At 48.2% G+C, this 20,108-nt stretch overlaps 1 protein-coding gene across 1 annotated transcript in view; it reads right to left on the reverse strand.

The window, feature by feature from the left end:
- The window catches only part of RREB1 (ras responsive element binding protein 1), a 142,157-nt gene that overhangs the window by 34,741 nt on the left and 87,308 nt on the right, over positions 1 to 20,108 (reverse strand). Inside the window, exons 6-7 of the mRNA XM_054721501.1 lie at positions 12,184 to 12,328; positions 11,603 to 11,739 (exon numbers count right to left, since the gene is read on the reverse strand). Of these exons, the coding sequence (XP_054577476.1) occupies positions 11,603 to 11,739; positions 12,184 to 12,328 (282 nt within the window). The remainder of the gene's footprint in view (positions 1 to 11,602; positions 11,740 to 12,183; positions 12,329 to 20,108) is intronic.

Genomic DNA, 20,108 nt, shown 5'->3' on the forward strand with positions numbered 1-20,108 from the left:
GACATTTTTGAGCATGCATCTCATATCTACTTATTGTTTAACTGAGAAATATGTACGATGTGTATTTACATATACGTATATTTGCATGCATATGTCAGGTACATTATAAAATGTAAAAGCAGAAAAATTTAAAGGGTGAGATAAAAAAGTTCTATTTTTTTCTTGTACCTTAAGAGATCTTTCTGAACACCATCCACGTTTGAGACTACTACACCAGTGCACACCTACTGGCCATGAATATTCAATGTAAGAGGCAACATAAGCAGGTTTCATAAAAAAACCATGGAAAGCCCAGCTGGCATGGCTCAGTAGATGAGTGTTGACCTATGAACCAGGAGGTCACGATTTGATTCCAGGTTGGGGCACATACCCGGGCTGTGGGATCAATCCTCAGTGGGGGGTGTGCAGGAGGCAGCCGATCAACGACTCTCTCTCATCATTGATTTTCTATCCCTCTCTTCCTCTTCCTTCCTCTCTGAAATCAATAAAAATATATCAAAACAGAAAAAAGCAATGGAGAATCTCTCTTAATAGGGCAATCAGAATTTGCTGCACTTCTATTATACCAATTAATGACACTCTCTATTCTCTCATCCTATATGATGAATAATATGCAAATCGACTGAACAGCAGAATGACCAGTCGCTATGACGTGCACTGACTAGGAGCTGCCCCCTGATGATCAGTGTGCTCCCACGGGGGAGTGCCGGCTCAGCCAGAAGGTGGGCTCACGGCTGGCGAGCACAGCGGCGGTGGGCGGTGGCGGGAGCCTCTCCTGCCTCCACAGCAGTGCTAAGGATGTCCGACTGCCGGCTTACGCCCGCTCCCTGCGTCAGTTGGACATCCCCGGAGGGCTCCTGGCCTGCGAGAGGGTGCAGGCCGGGCCGAGGGACCCCCTCAGCCCCTCCCGCCGAGTGCACGAATTTTGTGCATCGGGCCTCTAATTCAGTTTATAATCCCTCCTGTTTCTGACTTCTAGGACAGAGGTTCACACGTAGTAGGTGCTCAGTGAACACATGGCAGAATAAACCAGTGCCAACCACAGCTCTGTGTCCTCTGTGGAAGGCAGCTGTGGAACAGTGGGGGGATGGGCCCAGGGACCAGAGGCACTGGGCAGGGAAGTTCAGATTGTGTGGCCTTGTAGAGTTTACTTCATCTGCATTTTAGCTGCCTATGTAAAATTTCCTAAACATGCCTGAGATACGAATCCCCTCAGGACCTTCTTAAGAATCCAAAGAAGGAGAGCAAAGGCCTAGGACTCTGTATGTGAACAAGCACACAAGGTGCCTAATAGACAACTTTGAAAAGCAAATTACAGTGAGAATTAAGTGAGAGGATCTTGAACCTGTAAGATCACTCTATAAGCCACAGGCCTGTGAGAGCTCTTTCCCCTTCCTTCTCGAAGCTTGTTTATTTTCTCCTGTGTATGGCGGGGATCTTTAGAGCTACGGTGAATAACAGATAATAAAATCCTTCAAAAACCACAAGGCAGTATTACAAAATTAACCATTATTTTGTATTGCTAGGAACATAAAATATATATATCAGGAACAGCTCATTTCCTGGGCAATCAGAGCAAAGAGAAAATTCAGGAAAAATGGAATTTTTATTTCAAAAGGGTGTGTTCTCTCTTGAGAACTTCATAATATTCTCTGCTACTTCTGTTTCATTTTGAGACTCCTGGGGAGAGGCATATGTTCTTCGTGGTCAGCCTCTGTCCTACCTACCATACCTGCTTCCTCACCACTGCCCCGCCCCCAGGAGCCAAAGCTCTTGAAGAGGAGCCTGTACACACTCAGCCTTCGAACAACATCTAAGTAAGGCCCTAGATCTACAGGTTCACACCTCTGTTTTCATGGGATTCCAACCAAGGGGCTCTGGTTTCACTTCTGAAAAGATATAGAATGTCATCTCACAAACAAGCTGCTTGAAAGTGGCAGAGAACAAAAATCTGCTTTGAAAGCAGAAGTACTTCGAGAGGCTGGTTAAAGGAAGAAGAAAACAGCCACAGAGAAACACTGCCACCCCTCACACTCGGCACCTGTGGACAGACCTAAATAAAACCAGTGTGGAAACCCATCACCCAGGACATTTGGATCGGCCTTTGTTAGCCAGAAACACCCATTCAACCAGCCCTCCCAGGAAGAATGCCCTGCAACTTTGTTTCTAAGCAGCTCTTCAAGGACAATGAAGGTCATTGTAAATTTGTAAGCGATGCTGATGTTGCTGGATGCAGAGCAGGCACAGGCATGATTCCTGGGATATTTGCTAACCTCTCTTGGGTTTGTCAGTCTTCATTAAGGCCACAGCCATTGGTCAAGTGGTCCCCCCAACTCTCCCCTTACCCCTATTTTAGGGGATCTCTCAACTCTGCCAGGAACTTGTGAACAGCACGACTGCAAAGTATGTCCATGGAGTAGAACTGTACTTTGAGTCCTAGGAGAGGGGAGCGCTGTAGGACGACTCCATTTTGCAAGTGATTTTGACGATGTGCCAGAGGGAAGCTTTACAAACCCAAGAGGCTGTTTCTGATTTTCTGGTAACAGAGATGGCCCTAGGTAGGCAACTGAGGGTAACTTTTCCACAATGGAAACTATGCTCTCAGTAGGACAAATGAATTTGGGAGAAAGTGTATCTAGCTGCAGGATTTAAACAAGCTAACAGAACTCTATCAACTCTTCTAAAAACAAACCTGCTTCCTTTCTTTTTAAATCTCACACAGCAATAGGTCCTCTAAGGAAAACAAAAATCCATCAGTGGAAAAACCACAAAGGACAATTTAAGTAAAGGTGAGATTAGATTCCAAGTGTCACACAGGGATAAAAGCTGACGTGGGTATTCAGCCTGTCCTCAACTTATAAAAGGAGGATCACCTGTAGGTGAACACCCATCATTCTACGCACAGAAACAGTGTTTGTGTACCCTAAGGCACCTCACCAGAGCCTTTTCACCCAGGAAACACCTGAACTCTAGCACATGTTAACAAATGCTTCTACAAGAGAGTATGAAACTTAACTTAGAATACTGGAGTGGATTTTAGCATCCCCCATTCCTTGAGGGGGATCCTCGGACCCGGGCAGGGATCTAGCAGCTCTGTAGGGGTGTGTGGAAAGAAGGAGCTAAGTGTCAGGGGCATGCAGAGCTGAGCTCTCTTGAACAACAGAGGGGAAAGCAGCTGCTTGCAGCTTCTCCTCTCCCCCTTACACCACTTGTAATGTCAGTGAAGGGCATGGGCAGGTAGGTGTGAAGCACATATAGGAGGGCTGAGGTGGGGCCGGGGGGGGGGAGGGGTTCGCCAGGACAGGAAAGTGCCCCAGGGAAGCATGTGGGGGTGAGGGGGAAGGTGAGCCCACTTTCTACTGTGGCCCCTGGTATGGCAGGATTGGGGGCTGCCAATGCGGGCAGCTGGAGGGAGGCACCATGATCCCAGAGAGCCTTCAGCTCATACTTTAGCCCTTCTTGTCCCTTCTCTTTTGGAAATCAAACAAAACAAGCAAAATCCCAAAGCACACCGGCTCTGACCTGGGCATTGGCCCGGCTAGAAAGAGCACATTGTTAACATGGTAAAGAAGTCTGACTCCCACAAGAACAGTGAACTGGCAGGGTCCTGAAGCCACGAAGAGACCTGGACTGCCAGCCAGTGCCCAGGCCCTGCCGCTGGCTGCCACAGGCAGAGGGACGGCACAGCAAGGGAAGGGCTGCAACAGCCAGCGCTGCAGGCCACGGAAGCACTCGCCTTAGTTAGCTGAGCTTTGTCCTTGCAATTCTCCAAGGACTTTATGGCAAATAAATGACATTCTTGTTCATAGCCAGGTCCCCAACTAGTCTTAAAAAGTTAAAATTTTAAACTCATTGAATTGAGAGCTGGCATGTACCACAGCTTGCTTAATGAGGCAGGGCACTATGGTATCTGTTCTTTTTCTTTTCTTTTCTTCTAAGAACACAGCACACAGGCAATAGGGTGGTGAAGACCTGGAGGTGGGGAGATGGGGGGGGGGGCGGGGGGCGGAAAAGGAGGAGAAATGGGAGGTTTCTGTAATACTATCAACAATAAAAATATATTTAAAAATAAGAACACTGCATAATTCTGGGCAATGGGATTTACAGAAATAAAAAATTAAGGCTATTTATTTATTTACTTATTTTTAAAATAAACCTTGTGGCTAAACAATTTTGGGATTAGCTCCTCCCTGGGAAGAATTGCAGTGTGACCGATGTGGTGTCATGGTCTGGCATTCTGTGTAAGGAGTATGGGTACCAGAAGCCCTGAGTAGAGCCAGCAGTGCTGACAGGCACTTATCAGGAAAGGTATCACCAGTAAAGGTATCAACACTGATAACCACTAATAAGCTTCTTTTTTGTTTGTTTGTTTGTGTGGTTGTTTTTTTTAATATGACAGGGATATTAGAAGTATGATAGCAAGAAACTATTTTTTTTAAAATATGTTCTTAGTGATTTTTTTTTTTTTTTTTAAGAGAGAGCGTAAGGGAGATAGAGAAACATCCATCAGTTGCCTCTTGTATGCACCCTGACTGGGAATCAAACCCACAAACTTTTGGTGTGCAGGGACGATGCTCCAAGCAACTGAGCCACCGGCCAGGGCCCACTAACAAGCTTCTAAACAACCTTCCCAAAACATTCAAAATGGGCAGGAAGCTTGTATACACATCAATGATTAAGAGTCAGGCCTGAAGGCAAACTTATCAGCAATGGGATTTACAGAAATGAAAAATAAGGCTAAAATAAAATAAACCTTGTAGCTAAACAATTTTAGGATTAGCTCCTCCCAGTGCTTGCTACGATAATATTTTATTCATCCAGTGACTTTAACTCTCCAGAATAAGATGAAAATCCTGGAGTTAACAAAAAAGCTTTAGAGTAGCCCAAAGCAATAAGCCACGGGCACTCGACTTTCAAATCATTCTGCCATTGTGTCAGGTAAGGGACAGATGGGTGAACCCATCATCAAGAAAAAGTAAAAAAAATATTTTTTCCCTATACTAAATGTATTTGCAGAGAAATGCTCTGGTAAATTTCAAATATCAGGATATTTCTTTAGCATCTCAGGTTTCTCCAGCAATCTAAGGAAAATGATGTGCGGTTCTATTATTTAAAGGTATCCAGTCCCTTCAAGCTTTTAGGCTCTCAGCACAGGTGTATTACAAAATTTCATTGGTAGGACTCAAACCCAATTTAAATAGCCACTCAATTTTCCCAATATTTACAAAAGCAAAATTAAATAAAAGAGGCTCTTTATAACAATAAATAAGGGACAATTCGCTTTCATGTTCTCTGTCAAGTAAGCAGTACCTGGGAGAAGTTCCGGAATTTCACTCCTTAATGTCATTGGAATGGGGTACCCAAAACGTGTCACAAGACCATAACTGTAAATATTGCAAGGTTTAAAATACTAGAAAGGACATATTCTAAATATAGTACTAGAGGTAAATGTTCATCCAGCATTTGTTACAATATAATGGAAAGTGGATTGTCCCCTTCCCCCTCACAACAGTCCTGAAATTCATTTTGCAGATGGAAAAACTGAGTCTCAACTTGCTGGAGGCTACAGAGCTGCCAGGCAGCTAGGATGGAGCCAACGGCTTAATTCCTTCCCACCACTCCGTTACGCTGTCAGTTCCGCAGACAGTTATTTGCAGGCGCCCAGCTCCTTCTACAACCCATGCCACTGGACAGCGGCCCCACTGGGAGCCTTTCTTAGCACTAACACTCCCCAGCAGCCAGCAGGCCCAGGCCCTGACACCCGAACCTGTAAAATACCTAGCGAAGAAGGCTGCTGCTCACCCTGGCCAATTTCCCGAATACTGGATTTCTTGCTCATTACAGTGTTTTAATCGAGAGACTGACATTCTTTTTTAAAGGGATTTCATGCTTCATTTTTCCTGCTCTGTGTCGGGAGGCAAGAAGGCTAAGTGCAAACAACCTCTCCTCGGAGTCCTGCCCGGCTCAGACATTCCTCTCCCCGTGGGCCCACTCCCCGCTCCAGTTCCGTCCCAGCTGAGAACTGACATCCAACAGCTGCACTAATCTCTCTCGGTTGCTGGGAGCAACAGTGCAGGCCCTGTGACAGGGCCCTGGCCAGCAGTGGGCGGCAGCCTGCCCTCCCTACGCCCAGGAATCCTCCAGGCTGCACACCGCGTCCCGACACCCTGCTTAGACTGTTCAACCAAACCAGTGTGGCATGAAGCCCAGGCAGATCTAGGGTGGGGTGAGCCCAGAAGCCAGTGGCTATCCCTGCCCGGCACAGCCCAAGTCATAGAGAAGATCCTTGGGCAGGGCGGAGAGGGGGCAGTACTGACAAAGGTGCCTCTAGCTGCTAAGCCCGCTGGGAAGGAGGAGGGGAGAAGGGACGTGTCCTCCCCTCCAACCTTGCCACCAGCATCATTTTAAATCTGCTTCCAACGGGCCGAGCCTCAGACCCCTGACACTCAAATACAAAATGCTGACCAGTATTTTGTTATTCCCTTTCCCTGGTTTTAGAATAGCATTTAGTAAGTGTGGGACCAACGCCATTGATGCGTCTGAGGGTCTTCCTGCAGGCCATGGGTTTGTGTGTGGGGTGCAGCAAAGGGAGTCTTTGGAACACTTGAGAATCCCCAGGAAAGAAGGTTCTGGCACCTCTCCACTGCCAAGACGAGAAGGCCCCAGCCCGTCCACACCTACAGCAGCACTCCCTCCCCACCCACGCCCTGACTGTCAGAGCCCCTTGGGCTCCCGTGGACTAATCCCTGACAGGGATTTGAGGGCACTGCCTTCAAATCTGAAATCACCTCACAGACAACCAAGAACCATCCCCACTCAGTGGAGGAGGGCCTCCAGCAGAGGGTCGCGGGGAGCACTACCACCTCCGATGCGCAATGCCCAGGGGAGCTTTACCCAGCGGGATCGGCTCCCTCGGCTTGAACAACAGGCACCATGCTCCTCAGGCCCTCAATCTGTCCCCTTTGCTTTTTTTACTGCTCATTTACTTGCTTTCAGACTAGCCCTTGAGGGGTCCTGTCTCCAACATCACTATTGTTTTCTCATATCTAGCCAATCACCTGACATATAATAAGCACTCGATCATTTGCTAAAATGATTGAAAAATTATTTATTACCTGATTTCTTTCAATCAAGAAGCCATTAAGCCCTAGCCGGTTTGGCTCAGTGGATAGAGTGTCAGCCTGCAGACTAAAGGGTCCCAGGTTCGATTCCAGTCAGGGGCACATGCCCAGGTTGTGGGCTCGACCCCTCCTCCCCAGTAGGGGACGTGCAGGAGGCAGCTGATCAATGATTCTCTCTCATTGATGTCTCTCTCTCTCCCCCCCCCCAACTCTTCCTCTCTGAAATCAATTTAAAAATAAAAAAGAAGCCATGTAAGATTGTACAATAACTTTTGCCAGATTGTGCCCCCAGCTGCAGCTGCAATACCACGGTGACCACCCAGCTGTCACTGGTCTGGGCCCAACCCAGTCAGCCAGACCTAAGTCATTCAGACACAAGACCAGGGGCCAACAAAGCAAAGCCGCTGCCGTGGTGCCATCCCTGCTATTGGTGGGCTTGTCCTACGCCTGCACCTACGAGGTGGCTGCTGAGCACTTGAAACACGCCTGCTTAAACTGCGATGGGCTGTGATCATACCACACACCGTGGATTGCAAAGACTTGGTACATAAATAAGAAACTAAGACATATTGCTGACAATTTTTATATTGTACTTATGTTGACATTATATTTTAGACATCCTAATATATAATCCCAAAATATAAAAAGCCAGGGGCCGTCACAACCAAAACAACCGGATGGACGACCAAACGATTGAACAAGAGGCTGCATGGGGCAACCAGGTTGGCAGTGGGGTTAGTGAGGGATGACCAAACGACTGAACAGCAGGCTGCATGGGGCGACCAGGCTGGCGGGAGGGGGGACAACTGGGGGCGACCAGGCTGGCGGGGAGGGCAGTTGGGGGTGACCAGGCCAGCAGAGGGGGGGCAGTTAGGAGTGACCAAGGCGGCAGGGGGCAGCAGTTGGGAGTGACCAGGCCAGCAGGGGAGCAGTAAGGGATGACCAGGCTGGCGGGGGGTGGCTGTTGGGGGTGACCAGGCCAGTGGGGGGGGGGGCAGTTAGGGGAGGATCAGGCAGGCAGGCAGGCAGGTGAGCAGTTAGGAGCCAGTGGTCCCAGATTGTAGTTGGGATGTCTGACTGCCGGTTTAGGCCCGATTGCAGGGAGGGGTCCTGGATTGGAGAGGGTGCAGGCTGAGCTGAGGGGACCCCCCCGCCCCGCGTGCATGAATTTCATGCACCGGCCTCTAGTATTGGTATTATTAACAAAGCATGATCAATTTCACCTGTTTCTTTTTATTTATTTATTTATTTTTAAACGTGTCTACTAGAAATTTTAAAATGATATCCATGGCTCTCTTCCTACCTGTGGGCATGGACCTGCACTTCCCTCCCAGCTAACTTTATTCATGGAAGTGTACGGCCTGTTACTCTGTTCTATTCTTATAACCAAGCAAGAAATTCAACACCCTGAAACATCCTCACACAGGGATGTCTTTTTTGCATCTACCTGCTCACTGAACACTCTTGCCCATCACCTCCGATTCCAAATGCCAGGTCTCCATAAGCTCTGTGCTCCTCCTTGTCTGGGGAGCCCCATAGAGGGCCGGTTTACTGCTAGTCACAGGGCCCAGGCAATAACCAGCCCGAGCTAGAATCACTGCAAGCAGCCTCATGTCTTCCTGTCCTTCTACACCGGCACTTCGTTAATTCGAAACACAGGGCAATGGAAGACAACGGCCTCAGCGTTTATATGAGTTTAGATTTCAACATTTTTTATTAAGAAACAACAAGCATCTTTCCAGTTTTGGGGGTGGGGGTAAGGGCAGGAGAGAGGAGAAGCCAACAGCTGTTTTGAGTTAGAAACCTTCTGTCTAACCCGGTAGCATCTGTCCCACTGTGGTTCTGCTGCCTTTGGTGTTTGCAAATGGAGCTGGTGCCTATTTTAGCTCTGGGTTAACAAGCAGTTTCTCTCTCCCACCAGCTACTGTCACAGTTCGCTGCCTGGCGGGGCCCTGCTGGCTCCTGCCTGCCCCCATGGTCTCCTTGATAGCAGGCTATTATGTGGAAAGGCAGAGCAGTGAGGAGAAAAGGGAAATTAACTATGTTCTGTAATCAGCTCCTTTTGGTTTCCAGACACAAGCCCCACCCCAACTAGCAACAGCCACTAGACAGGGCATGGCCTGCTGGTCCCACAAATGGAAGTAAGGCAAGCCCGCCTTAGGGCCACTGCTGGGCACTGTGGGTGCAGCATCCAGGGCTCCGGTGGGAGGGAGGGCTGCAGGAGGGGCTGCGTCCCTGCCAGACTACACCACTTCTCCAGCCAACCCCTCCCCAAACAAAGGGTGTTACTCCTGAGCAGGGAATGAAAACAGGCAGGACGTAAGGTTCAACATCACAGCCCATCGGTGGCCCTGGTGGCTTTGGTGTCACAGTGAGTGAATTACCCACTGAATCGTGCAGAACAGAACCACTGTGTCCAGTGCATTTCCCATCTCCAGCCTCTCTGAGCAGCAAGCCCAGCCTGCCCTGGAGAAGGTGCTTGTCCAGGAGGCTCCGTGAGGAGAACCCATACCCAGGTGCAGGCGGGCGTATAAGAAGGGGACACCTGGTCTTTCTCTATCACTGCTACACACTGTGCTGTGCGGGCTCCAGCCACCCACAATCTCTACTGAGACGTTTGTTATATTCCCCGCAGGGCAGAATTATCCAGAAGGGGGCAAGTGGGTGGTTCCTATGATATCTAAACACAGAATGAAGCATGAAGTGAAACAAAACATGTAGGAACCGGAGACTAGCAGTGTGTTTACCTTGCAGGGACAGGATCTGGGGGTCCCCCGGCTATTCCTACCCCTGCTCACGACTCGCCATGTGACTTCAGGTAACTTCACCTCTGTTTGCTCAGGTCCTCAGTCTGGAGAGCTATTTCAATAGTCACCACCCACCACAAGCCCACATCCTGGGAATGCTGTGGATGTTAATAAAACCGCGAAGTCAAGTTCCTGAATCCCTCAGAACTACAGGGCCTGTAAAAGAGTCAAATGCTGTTTCTTGGTAGACAAAGAGCAACTGTTAAGAGACAGGTTTCAGCGTCACAGACTGAAGGCCTGAAAGGGCCCGCAGGGGTCGTCTGGTCTCCCCGTCAAGGGTCCGATGCAGCTGGTCAAGTCCCCTGTGAGCAGACAGGAGTGGGACCCAGGGGCTGGCCGCTCCACGCATCACACAACTTCTCGAAATGGGGGAGTTATGGAGGGACCTTCTATAGCACTTCAATTGCTCAGCAGTTTAAACTTGTCATAGATCCTTTTTCCCCCTAATGAAAAAATGTCAAGCTAATGTGATTAAGGATAATGATATCTGACACAGCTTTACGTTACCGTACAATTAATTAGACTTTTCCCTCAACACAAAGTCTGGCTTGTTCAGACCCCTCACTCCTCAGTCACAACCAAACATGTATCTCAGGAAGGCAATGTGGTCCACACACAGATGTCCAGATTTCCACAGCCCCCACTGTCTCCTGAAACCTGAAGCCGCAGCTCTGCATGCGCACGCCTGCCCTGGGTGACCCTGGAGACACGCAACTTTCCAGCCGCACACGGCACCAGAGGCTCCCGATGGCACCGAGTTGACCCCAATGCTTACAAACTTTAAAAGTGGCAGCTGCGTAGGAAAAGGTTCCAAGCCTATCCGCTCACTAGGAACACAGGGCTTTCTACCGGATGGAAAGTTCTCAGGGAAGGTTGGGAAAGAAAGCTGAGTGCCCCGCCCCCCACAACCCCAAATTCTGCTGGAAGTCGTATTAGCATGTGCACTTTCTGCGAGGGAGGGTGGGGAGACCTAACCTTGAGGCTGACCAGCAGAACTATCCCCCATCACTGTTTCTCTGGGACGGGCTTCATTTTGGTCAAATGAGATTGAACTTGGTCTCACACCACAATGCATTCTCTGTGCTCTGTGCTACTAGTCAGTCCAGTCCAGCCTACCTGCACCTACGGCACCTGCTCTGCTTTCCTGTCCTCACTGCACACTCCTGCACAGCTAACATCATCTGGGTTGCAACACCTTCTGTGAGGACAGTGGGTCTGCTGCCCAAAAGCCCGTGAGGAGACGCGTGTGCACGGGCCTCCCCGGAGTGAAGGACGCAGGGAACCTCAATGAGCACGGCCTGTGGCCACGGCCCCTTCTCTCTAACACCTTCAGCCAGACTTCACACACCATCCTTTTGTAACGTATTGTTTTATTGATTTTAGAGAGGAACTGAGAGGGAGAGAAACACCAATGATGAAAGAGAATCATTGATCAACTGCCTCCTGCATGTCCCCCACTGGGGATCGAGCCCGCAATCTGGGCATATGCCCTGACCAGGAATTGAACCATGACCTCCTGGTTCAGAGGTCGGTGTTCAATCACTGAGCCACACCGGCTGGGCTCACTCACCATACTAGCACCCTCATACTCAGGTGAAATAATTTCAGCCCAGTATGCAGTAACAGGGATGGGAAAGAGCTCCGAGTGCAGGCATACCCCACCCTTCCTCCTACCTCAGTGGGTTATCTGAGTGGGTCTCCATGTGGCTCTCCAGTCCATACTTGCAAACAAACTCCTTGAAGCACACTGGGCAGTGGAACACTTCATCTGCCTTCTTCTCCAAGTCACCTGACTGCCCATCTTCCACCATCTGAGGGGAGAGGAAAAAGAAATCATGAAGGAGGCTGGCTTCTGAGGCACTGCCAACACTCAGTCCAGAGGCCATCGAAAAGCCGAGGGGGCCACCTCCTGGGTATTTAGGGTGCACCTGACCAGTCCTTCACTCATGCAACAAACAAACACTCACCCAATATAACATCCACCCACCCACCCATCTACCCTCAACCCACTCATCCATTCGACATGTATTTACAGAGCACCTGGCGCCTGACAGGCACGGGGAGTAAAGGTCCCCAACACTGAGGCAGCTCCCATTGTAGCTGGAAAAACAAGCAGAGGCAGCACACGCCCTCTTCTGTGGGCACCTCACACAGTGTGGGGAGCACAGGCCAGCCCCACTGCGAAAACACAGACCAGGTGTGTTTCGACCAGGAGTCCCATGGTTAGGCACATCAGGGCTGGGGGCAGGGAGGACCTTTTTAGCAGGCGCTGGGTCTTCTTTCTCCGACTCGGCATCATGACTCAGTTTCCTTTTGGAGGACAGCCGCCTACGCTTCAGTGGGGATGGCGGGGCTGCAGCGGCGGCACTGTTCGGGTCCTTCTCATGAATCTTCATATGTCTGGAAAGCACGCGCGCACACACACACACAAAATGTGATTTAGCAAAAAAAAAAAAAAGCATTGGTTTATTTCTTTTAAATGTTTTATATTTTATATTTAGACATTGGTAAATGTTCTTAAGAGATATGACATATAATTGATAGAGTAACTTCTCTCTTTTTAAAATCTATAACCTCCTTGAACCCTCTTAAATCTCTTGCAACTGCTATCCAAAAATGTCACTTAATACCTTGTTGTCTATTGAGAGACATTCATGAACTTCACTGGCACCAATGAAGTGAAAACAAAGTATCTGATGGCCTGTTCTTATTTAGGCAAAATGGACTATTTCAGGACACATCATTCTACATAATACAGAAATCCAAGAGCCCTGGCCCGTTTGGCTCAGTGAATAAGAACGTCGGCCTGCAAACCAAAGGGTTCTGGGTTTGAGTCCGGTCAAGGGCACGTACCTAGGTTGCAGACTCCTCCCTGATGCAGGCTCTGGTCAGGGCATGTGCAGGAGAAAACCAATTGATGTGTTTCTCTCACACTGATATTTCTCTCTGTCTTTCCCTCTCTCTTCCACTCTTTAAAATTCAATGGAAAAATATCCTCAGGTGAGGATTTAAAAAAAAAAAGAAAAAATTCCCAGGTAACACAAGTTCACAAACCAAGTAATCACTCTGTATTGACCCCCAGGACCCACCCCCCATCTACCAGTACTGCATTTTCTCTCTTCTGCTTTCTGAAGGATGTTAGGGGTCAAATTTGGGAAGTGCTGATGAAACAAGTATCTGGGATGCTTATTAAAACCCAAAAGCCTTTCCATGTTGTTCATGGTATTGCATGGATTAATAGCTCATGGGAATAGCTGGGACAATAAAATGAGTAAGTTACATGTTGCAACCCTGACAGCTATGAGACTAGAACTATACATATAAGTATTACATATTCATAATATGTATATACATATTACAATACAGAGTTTATGGGTTCCAAAAAGAGAGTTTTATGGATGGCTGATATAAAGTGACCTAACTTTATCAAGTTCTACAACAAACATCCTAAGAACAAGGTATCAAGACCAAGAGGGAAAGAATGACATTATAAAAAAAAAAAAAAAAAAAAAGACAGTCACTTTCAATGTCCTTGCACTGTGACATAAAAGGCTTAGTCTTCCCAATGACAATCACCACCACCATCATCGCCTCTGACAGGTTCAACTGTGCCCGACGTCAGAATGCAGCCACAGCTTTTTATAAATAACTCCTCTATAGGATTACTGTACTGGAGACGTTCATAGGAATGGGAAGAACAGCAGAGTTTTCATAAATGATCCTATCACACTTGTGAAAAGAAGTTCAGTTCACTTTTGGGGGCGCCTTCTTCAGGGGAAACAGGCTGAGGATGCAAAGACGAAGAAGTTCTCGAACCACAAGCAGCACAACACAGGCCTCGGGCCACCGACTCAGTGACACAGCCAAGACAATGCCTTTCAGCATCTGCTCTGCGACATCCTCGAGTCCTTTCTGAGCATGTGGAGGGTAAGATGCGGACTTCCCTTGTTCTGGTTCTAGAGACACCTTCTAGAAGACGAAGGGGCCCCCACATTAGCCCCTGCCCAGAGAGCACCAGCTCAACCAGCTGCCGCAGCTTAGACGTGGCCTAACCTTCAAGGAAATGGGCCTCAAGGAAGGGGGTTCAGGCCAAACATCTGTCCTTAGGGGAATCGATGTGGTGGAGCAGAAAGACTCAGCGGCAGAGAATGGAAAAGAATCCCAACCACAACGCCCACTTAGTGTATCAGGAAAGCGTGCTTGGTATTAGTCCTTGGTCACTAAGCCTTGGGAAAGTTCATGAAAACAAACAGCCTTCCTCTAGGTACTCGCTCTGTTCTAGTGACTTAAGGAGACCACCACTTAGTATCAGTGTTTGGAGGGAAAAAAGAAAGGCCAACAAGCTTCTTTCCACATTTACTGGATGGTGCATTCCAACTTTAGAAATGTAAAAAGAATTTTTTCATAGCATCTAAGCATTGAGGAAGTATGATAACACTAAGGGAGGCGAATTAGTACCAAACCCACCCTTTTCAATAAGTAACTCAAAATTAACTAAAAAAAAAAAAAGAATACCCTTTAAACAGTCAACAGGCTACCTCTGCAGATGAACATGAGGCCATAACCCATGAGAAAACGAAATCAGACTGGCAACTGTCAGCAGTTCACTGGGTGCCCTCTCTATCAAGTGATACTAGCATGTCTAGTTCTTAGGATTTACGACAATTGTTTCCACAGAGAGAAGAAGAGGATGGATGAGAGCGAGTACTCAGTGAGGATCTGGTGGGAATGTTACACAGAATATTACTGTCATTTTGCAGATGCGTCTGTTGAGGTGTGGAGAGGCTGAAACACCCGGGGCCTCAGCTAGGACGGAACGGTCCTTGGTGTGTCGACACCAGAGTCCATGCTTTTCCTTCAAATCATCTCCAAAGGCCAGGCCTTTGGGTCTGGGTTCTGGATCATGGGCTGCAATCTTAGGGCTTGAACCTGAACCTGCGCATTTCCATTTTGAGCGACTATTGCCCAAGGCCTAGCAGCTGATAGCAAACGCTAACAAAATTACAACAGGGAGTGAATGCTCCGAGGTCAGGCAAGAACATTCCCCACCTCCAGTCCTGCCTCTGTCTTAGTCTGAAAAACCAGGACTGCCCTGAACTGCATCCCTGTCAAAGGCAGGGAGAGGAGACAGTCTTGAGAGGTTGGTAGGAAGTATGAGGCTGCTGAAAACACCAACCCACAACAATTTCCCCACTGTGCCCAGCTGGAGCCCTAGGTTCAAAGCTCAAGCAGTACTCCATTGTAGGGTTAAATCTCTGGGTGATGGCCAAGACCCAGTGTGTCCCCAATCCGTCCTTTCAGCTACATGGTAATCAGCAGCTGCAGGTTCATTTAAGAACTTAACTCAGGCAATAGCTGAGCTGCCAGGGTTGGGAGCTCCAACCATTTCTGGAGTTGGTTGAGATCTGTGGTTAATGATATCCTTCTCTGGCCTCAGATAGCAAGAGTAGCTGCACTGGCTGTCCATTTCTTCCCGAACCCTCATCGCAAGTCCGGCGAGTCATCACGATGAGCCAGTCATGGCTTCTTTCCCGCAGAACATGGCCAAAACAGAGAGGAGGGCTGGTGCAGACGAGATAATTCTATTTCTCTTCTTTAAAAGGTTTGGGTATATTATTCCCTTATGTCTTATTTAGGGGGCTAATTCATCTAATTTCCATGTACCCTAAGAACCAATAAATTGCAGTGAACCTCAGAACTGGAAGGGAGCTGAGATGCTGTCCAGCTTCCCACTCAGCACAGAAAGTCCTCGCTACCACTGTTCAGATATAAGCACACCATCACTCAGTTCTGTGACGACTTACAGCACAAGGACTTCTCCATTTTCAAGTGCTAATTGCTAGTCATCTTCCCCATGCTAAGTCAAAAATTCTGTCTTTCTTTGTCTATCTGTCCTCAGGGGCAACATAGAATCAGTCTACATTCCTTCAGCCAGTTCCCCAAGCCCAGCTCTCATCTGTCGAATGATACCAATCACTACTAACCTTGGAATACTCTCCAGTTTGTGAACATCCTTCACAAATGTTGGGTCGGAAGTGAGTACCAATGTGGATGTGGTCCAAGAGTGAAAGCCACAGGGATGGGACCACCACCTCCAGAGGCTGTAAACAGAGCTGGGGTTTCCTTGTGTGTGTTTAACAGCAACGCCACGACTTTAGTTCCTAAGAGCCGTCTCCTCCATTCTGCACCTGAACAGTTAACATCTTTTCACACTTTCTAGATTGGCCAGGATGAGAAATATGCAATGTTCAGATGGTGATGTATACTTCTTCTCTGCACTAGTCCCTGGTGGCACATAGTAGGTGGTCAATAAATACCTGCCAAAATGGCTGAATGGCTGAATAAAGTAATGAGTAAGTATCTGTTGAATCATTGAATGGAGGGCAGGATGAAGTAAATATGCAGAAAATCTGTTACACCTGCAATATCACTACAACGTATGTCCTCAGTTTCCGAGATACCTTAAAAGCTTCCTTCCTTTAACAGGATTTAATGTTCGCAAACTCGATAGGAGACTGTACAGTACACAAGAGCCTTTAATAAAAAACAGCCCATTGTGAACACTGAGGACACATGCTAATGTTTTCTCTACTAGAATTAACCTGTATTCATGCATTAAAGACTATACCTACATTCACAGTAAAGATAAGTTAATGCAAACTCAAGGTAAGCATCTGCTTTTTGCATAAAATTCTAGAATTTTCTTTAGGAGGTATGCCACTTCAGTAGTAGAAATCCTGCCACACCTGTTCTGAGGAATGAATTTTATCAGAGCTCTTTCAAGAGTCAAGTGACGTTTTCGTTTTCTCCTCTTCAAAACACCCAGGGGCTTTTGGAGTAACAACCAAACAAATGCTGCAGATGTTTCCTAAACTAGGAAAACAGTCTAAATTGGAGTCTTTTTAGCACTGATAAGAGCCTACTTTGAATTTTGATATGGATGCTGATTTTCAACTCAAAGTTTTCCTCCCATAATCATTTATTTTCTAAAATGTGAAAAGATCCATGGTAGCTAGGATGTGCTGTCCAGAAGGGTAAGGAATATATCAGAGCTAAACCAGATACAACTAGTACAAGAGCTGAACGCCAACCCAGTAACTCAAAGGAGACAGACCCTCCTTCCTCCCGGAACTTCCTGGTTTCCAGTTCCAAATACGGGAACTTTCTGCTGACCTTTCTTAGGTATGCAAATCTGTAGATTTGGAAACGGAGGTAAACTCTTAACCTTTCAAGCACTGGCTTGCTCTGAGAAGCCAGCAGGAATTGGGATAGATGCAAAAAAGCAAATTTGAGTGGGAAGACAGTGTAGGAGGCAGAGTGACCACGTGATGGCACTGAAGGCTTAAGGCAGTCTGGGAGCTGCAAGACCTGTACAGGCCGCGTCCTGGCTCTACCACCTGGAAACCATGGAGACTCCCCATGTTACTTAGGTGACCTCAGCTTCAGTTTTCACGTCTGTGAAGTGTACAGGAGAATACTACCAGCCTCCTAGGGCACTAGTTTTCAAGCTGTGGTCCTCTGATCAGCAACATCAGCGTCACCCGGGAGCCTGTTACAAATGCATGTTCTCAGGCCTGGCCCCAGCACCCTGGGTGTCCACACACCCTCTAGGTGATATTCATACCAGGTCACGTGTGAGAGTCACTAGATGACGGGGAAATTCTAACCCTTCATACGGTTCGAGGATCTGGTTAACTTTTTGACTCAGATACTGACATTTTTTGGATATAAGCGTTAAACCTCTCCCTGGCTCACCAGCAGTCCTTGCACAAGTTTACTGTACACAAACTATACCCAGTACCGCTCGGGGTCGCCAAACTCAAGTCAACAGGTTTAAAACGGGTTTTTACAGCCTGATCACAGACGCATCTCCACTCGACCGCGCGCGTGCTCGCTCTGCTTTCCCAGCAAAGCCTTGTGACAACCAGAGAGAATGCATGGGATTCAGAAGCACCACAGCTCTACAACCTACATGTGGGCCAAAGAAAAGAAAGTCTGCAGAAAGATTAGTGTATGTTTCTATAACAAGTCTAGAGGGAGAGTTTAGGTGGGGAGCTGTGAGAGACACTTGTAATGTCCACAGAGTCCTGTGCCACCAAACGAGGGGATGGGGAGTGAAGATGGAGGTGAATGGGGTGGTGGTGGGGGAGGGGTAGAGGATGGCAAGGCATCAGTCAAGCCATCCCCAGTGTGGCCCCACCTGTGAGCGCAAAGGCACCTTCTAGTAATTTGGGTGTTGTTCAGGCTCAGTCATGCTTATCCGAAGGCAGGTCACACCAGCTGTACCTGGGTGTGGAGGAAGGTTGGACAATGGTGTAAGCAGCCTTGCTGACCCAGGAGACAGCACTCTCAGAAAGATCTAGAAGTCAGCCTAGCGTGAAGTGCAAACCGCAGGGAGGCGTTCCTGCTGTCTGCAGGCTGGCTGTGGAAATGCTCCCAAGGCTCTCGGGATGTGCTTCCTGAAATGCCGGATGCTGCCCCCACCCCATGAGCCAGTGGATTCCACATGCTCTATCCGACGCTGGCAATGTGACCGCACAGGCGAGGGCGAAGGGGAGGACTGCATCTTAGTGCTAACACTCAAGTTTACTCCTGCTGCCTTTGCCTCTGCTCAGGGGCAAAAGATGAGGAAGGGAGGTGTCTAAAGACCACGTCCCACTTGCTGCCCTGTTGACTGCAGCCCGACACCATGAATCAAAACTCCATAAAAAGTTAAGGAATCTTAATTCAAAATAGGGGTGCACTGGGGGTTCAGTTTCACCATCTCCACCGCTCCTCAGCCAGAACTCTCCAACCCCGATGCAAGACTGCATTTTTGGCTGGACCCCCAGGCCTGCTCTCTTGTCCCATCAGCTCCTGTCTCCTTTGTCACGATGGAGATGGTAATTCCTACTCCCTCTTGGTCTCACCTAAGACCTTGGTACAAACACTTCCTTGCTGATTGAAAGAGCTGAGAGGATGATGCCTGAAGAGTATTTTTCCCTCAGTGTTCCCAATCTTCATAGCCATCCTTCAGGAAGGAGAAAGGCAACCTTTTGGCTACGGATTCCTTTCCCCAGTTCCATGCGGACACTGGGAGCTGCTGACCACAGCTCAGAACTGAGGAACAATGCCTTCCAGTTACTGTCTGCTGAGGAAACAGAGGGCCCTTCGCCGCTCCTTCGGAAGCTCCGCCGCCCTCTCCTGACTTTCAAACACAGCGCAGGAGAGCCTGGCAGGTGGCCCGCATCAATAAATATCAACCTTTAAAAAAATCTCAATTCTAGACCCTGTTCCTAATTATCATGCTTTAGAATCAGTACACCCTAAACCCTCATGTACTATTTTTCCTAGTTTTGCTAAAATTTTCTCTTGTTATAACACGCTTCTGACACTATCTGGCTCCCTGGATACCTTTTAATAATACCCACAAAGATACACAGCATATATTGCCATATAAAATCACAAATTCTTAAGAAAACAAACAAAAGACCTCAGAGGTAGGATGAGTTGACTGACCTCTATCACACCCAGAGAGAACCCTCTCATCCGTGCAGAGATGACATGGCCTTGCCTGGCCTTCCCTGTGCTAATCCTGAGGAGTAAGTAGAAAGTTGCCACTTCCCTTTAGGTATTTCTGGGCAGCTTCCCCAGACTACGCTCCTTCCCCAGGCTATGCACCTCCATTTCTTCTACCTTCCCATACAGCTGGGGTCCCAATTCCACACTCAGAGCTGGCCCTGCAGCAGGACTCGGGACCCGTGGTCTCAGTGAGAAAGCCATCATCCCTAAGGGAAGCCACCACCATCCCCACAGCTGGAGCGTGCTTCTGTGGCAAACAGCTAAGGACAGGCCAACCCCCCAACCGCAGCCTCATGGCAGAATGGAAATGCTGAAGTCACTGAGGCCTTTTCTCACTCCAGCCCTGAGGGACTCCGCTTTGACTGTAAGATGGCAGAAGCTAGTTCTTCACATCCTCTTTCTTCTTGCAGAGGAGGAAGAGATGATTATCGCCACAATAAGGTGGTGCCAAGTCACTGTTTGCTGCTGCTCAGCCGCTTCCAGAAGAGGAACAAGTAGTGCTTAGGATGGTCCTTCTCGATGGCCTGCCGCCGCCCGGGGAATGGGAGGTGTGGGCGCGGCAGGGAGGAGTGAGGGGAAAAGGAGTCACCACCACCATGGGGACGCCATGTCACATTAT

Source organism: Eptesicus fuscus, chromosome 9, assembly GCF_027574615.1.
Source record: "Eptesicus fuscus isolate TK198812 chromosome 9, DD_ASM_mEF_20220401, whole genome shotgun sequence".
Classification (NCBI taxonomy): Eukaryota; Metazoa; Chordata; class Mammalia; order Chiroptera; family Vespertilionidae; genus Eptesicus; species Eptesicus fuscus.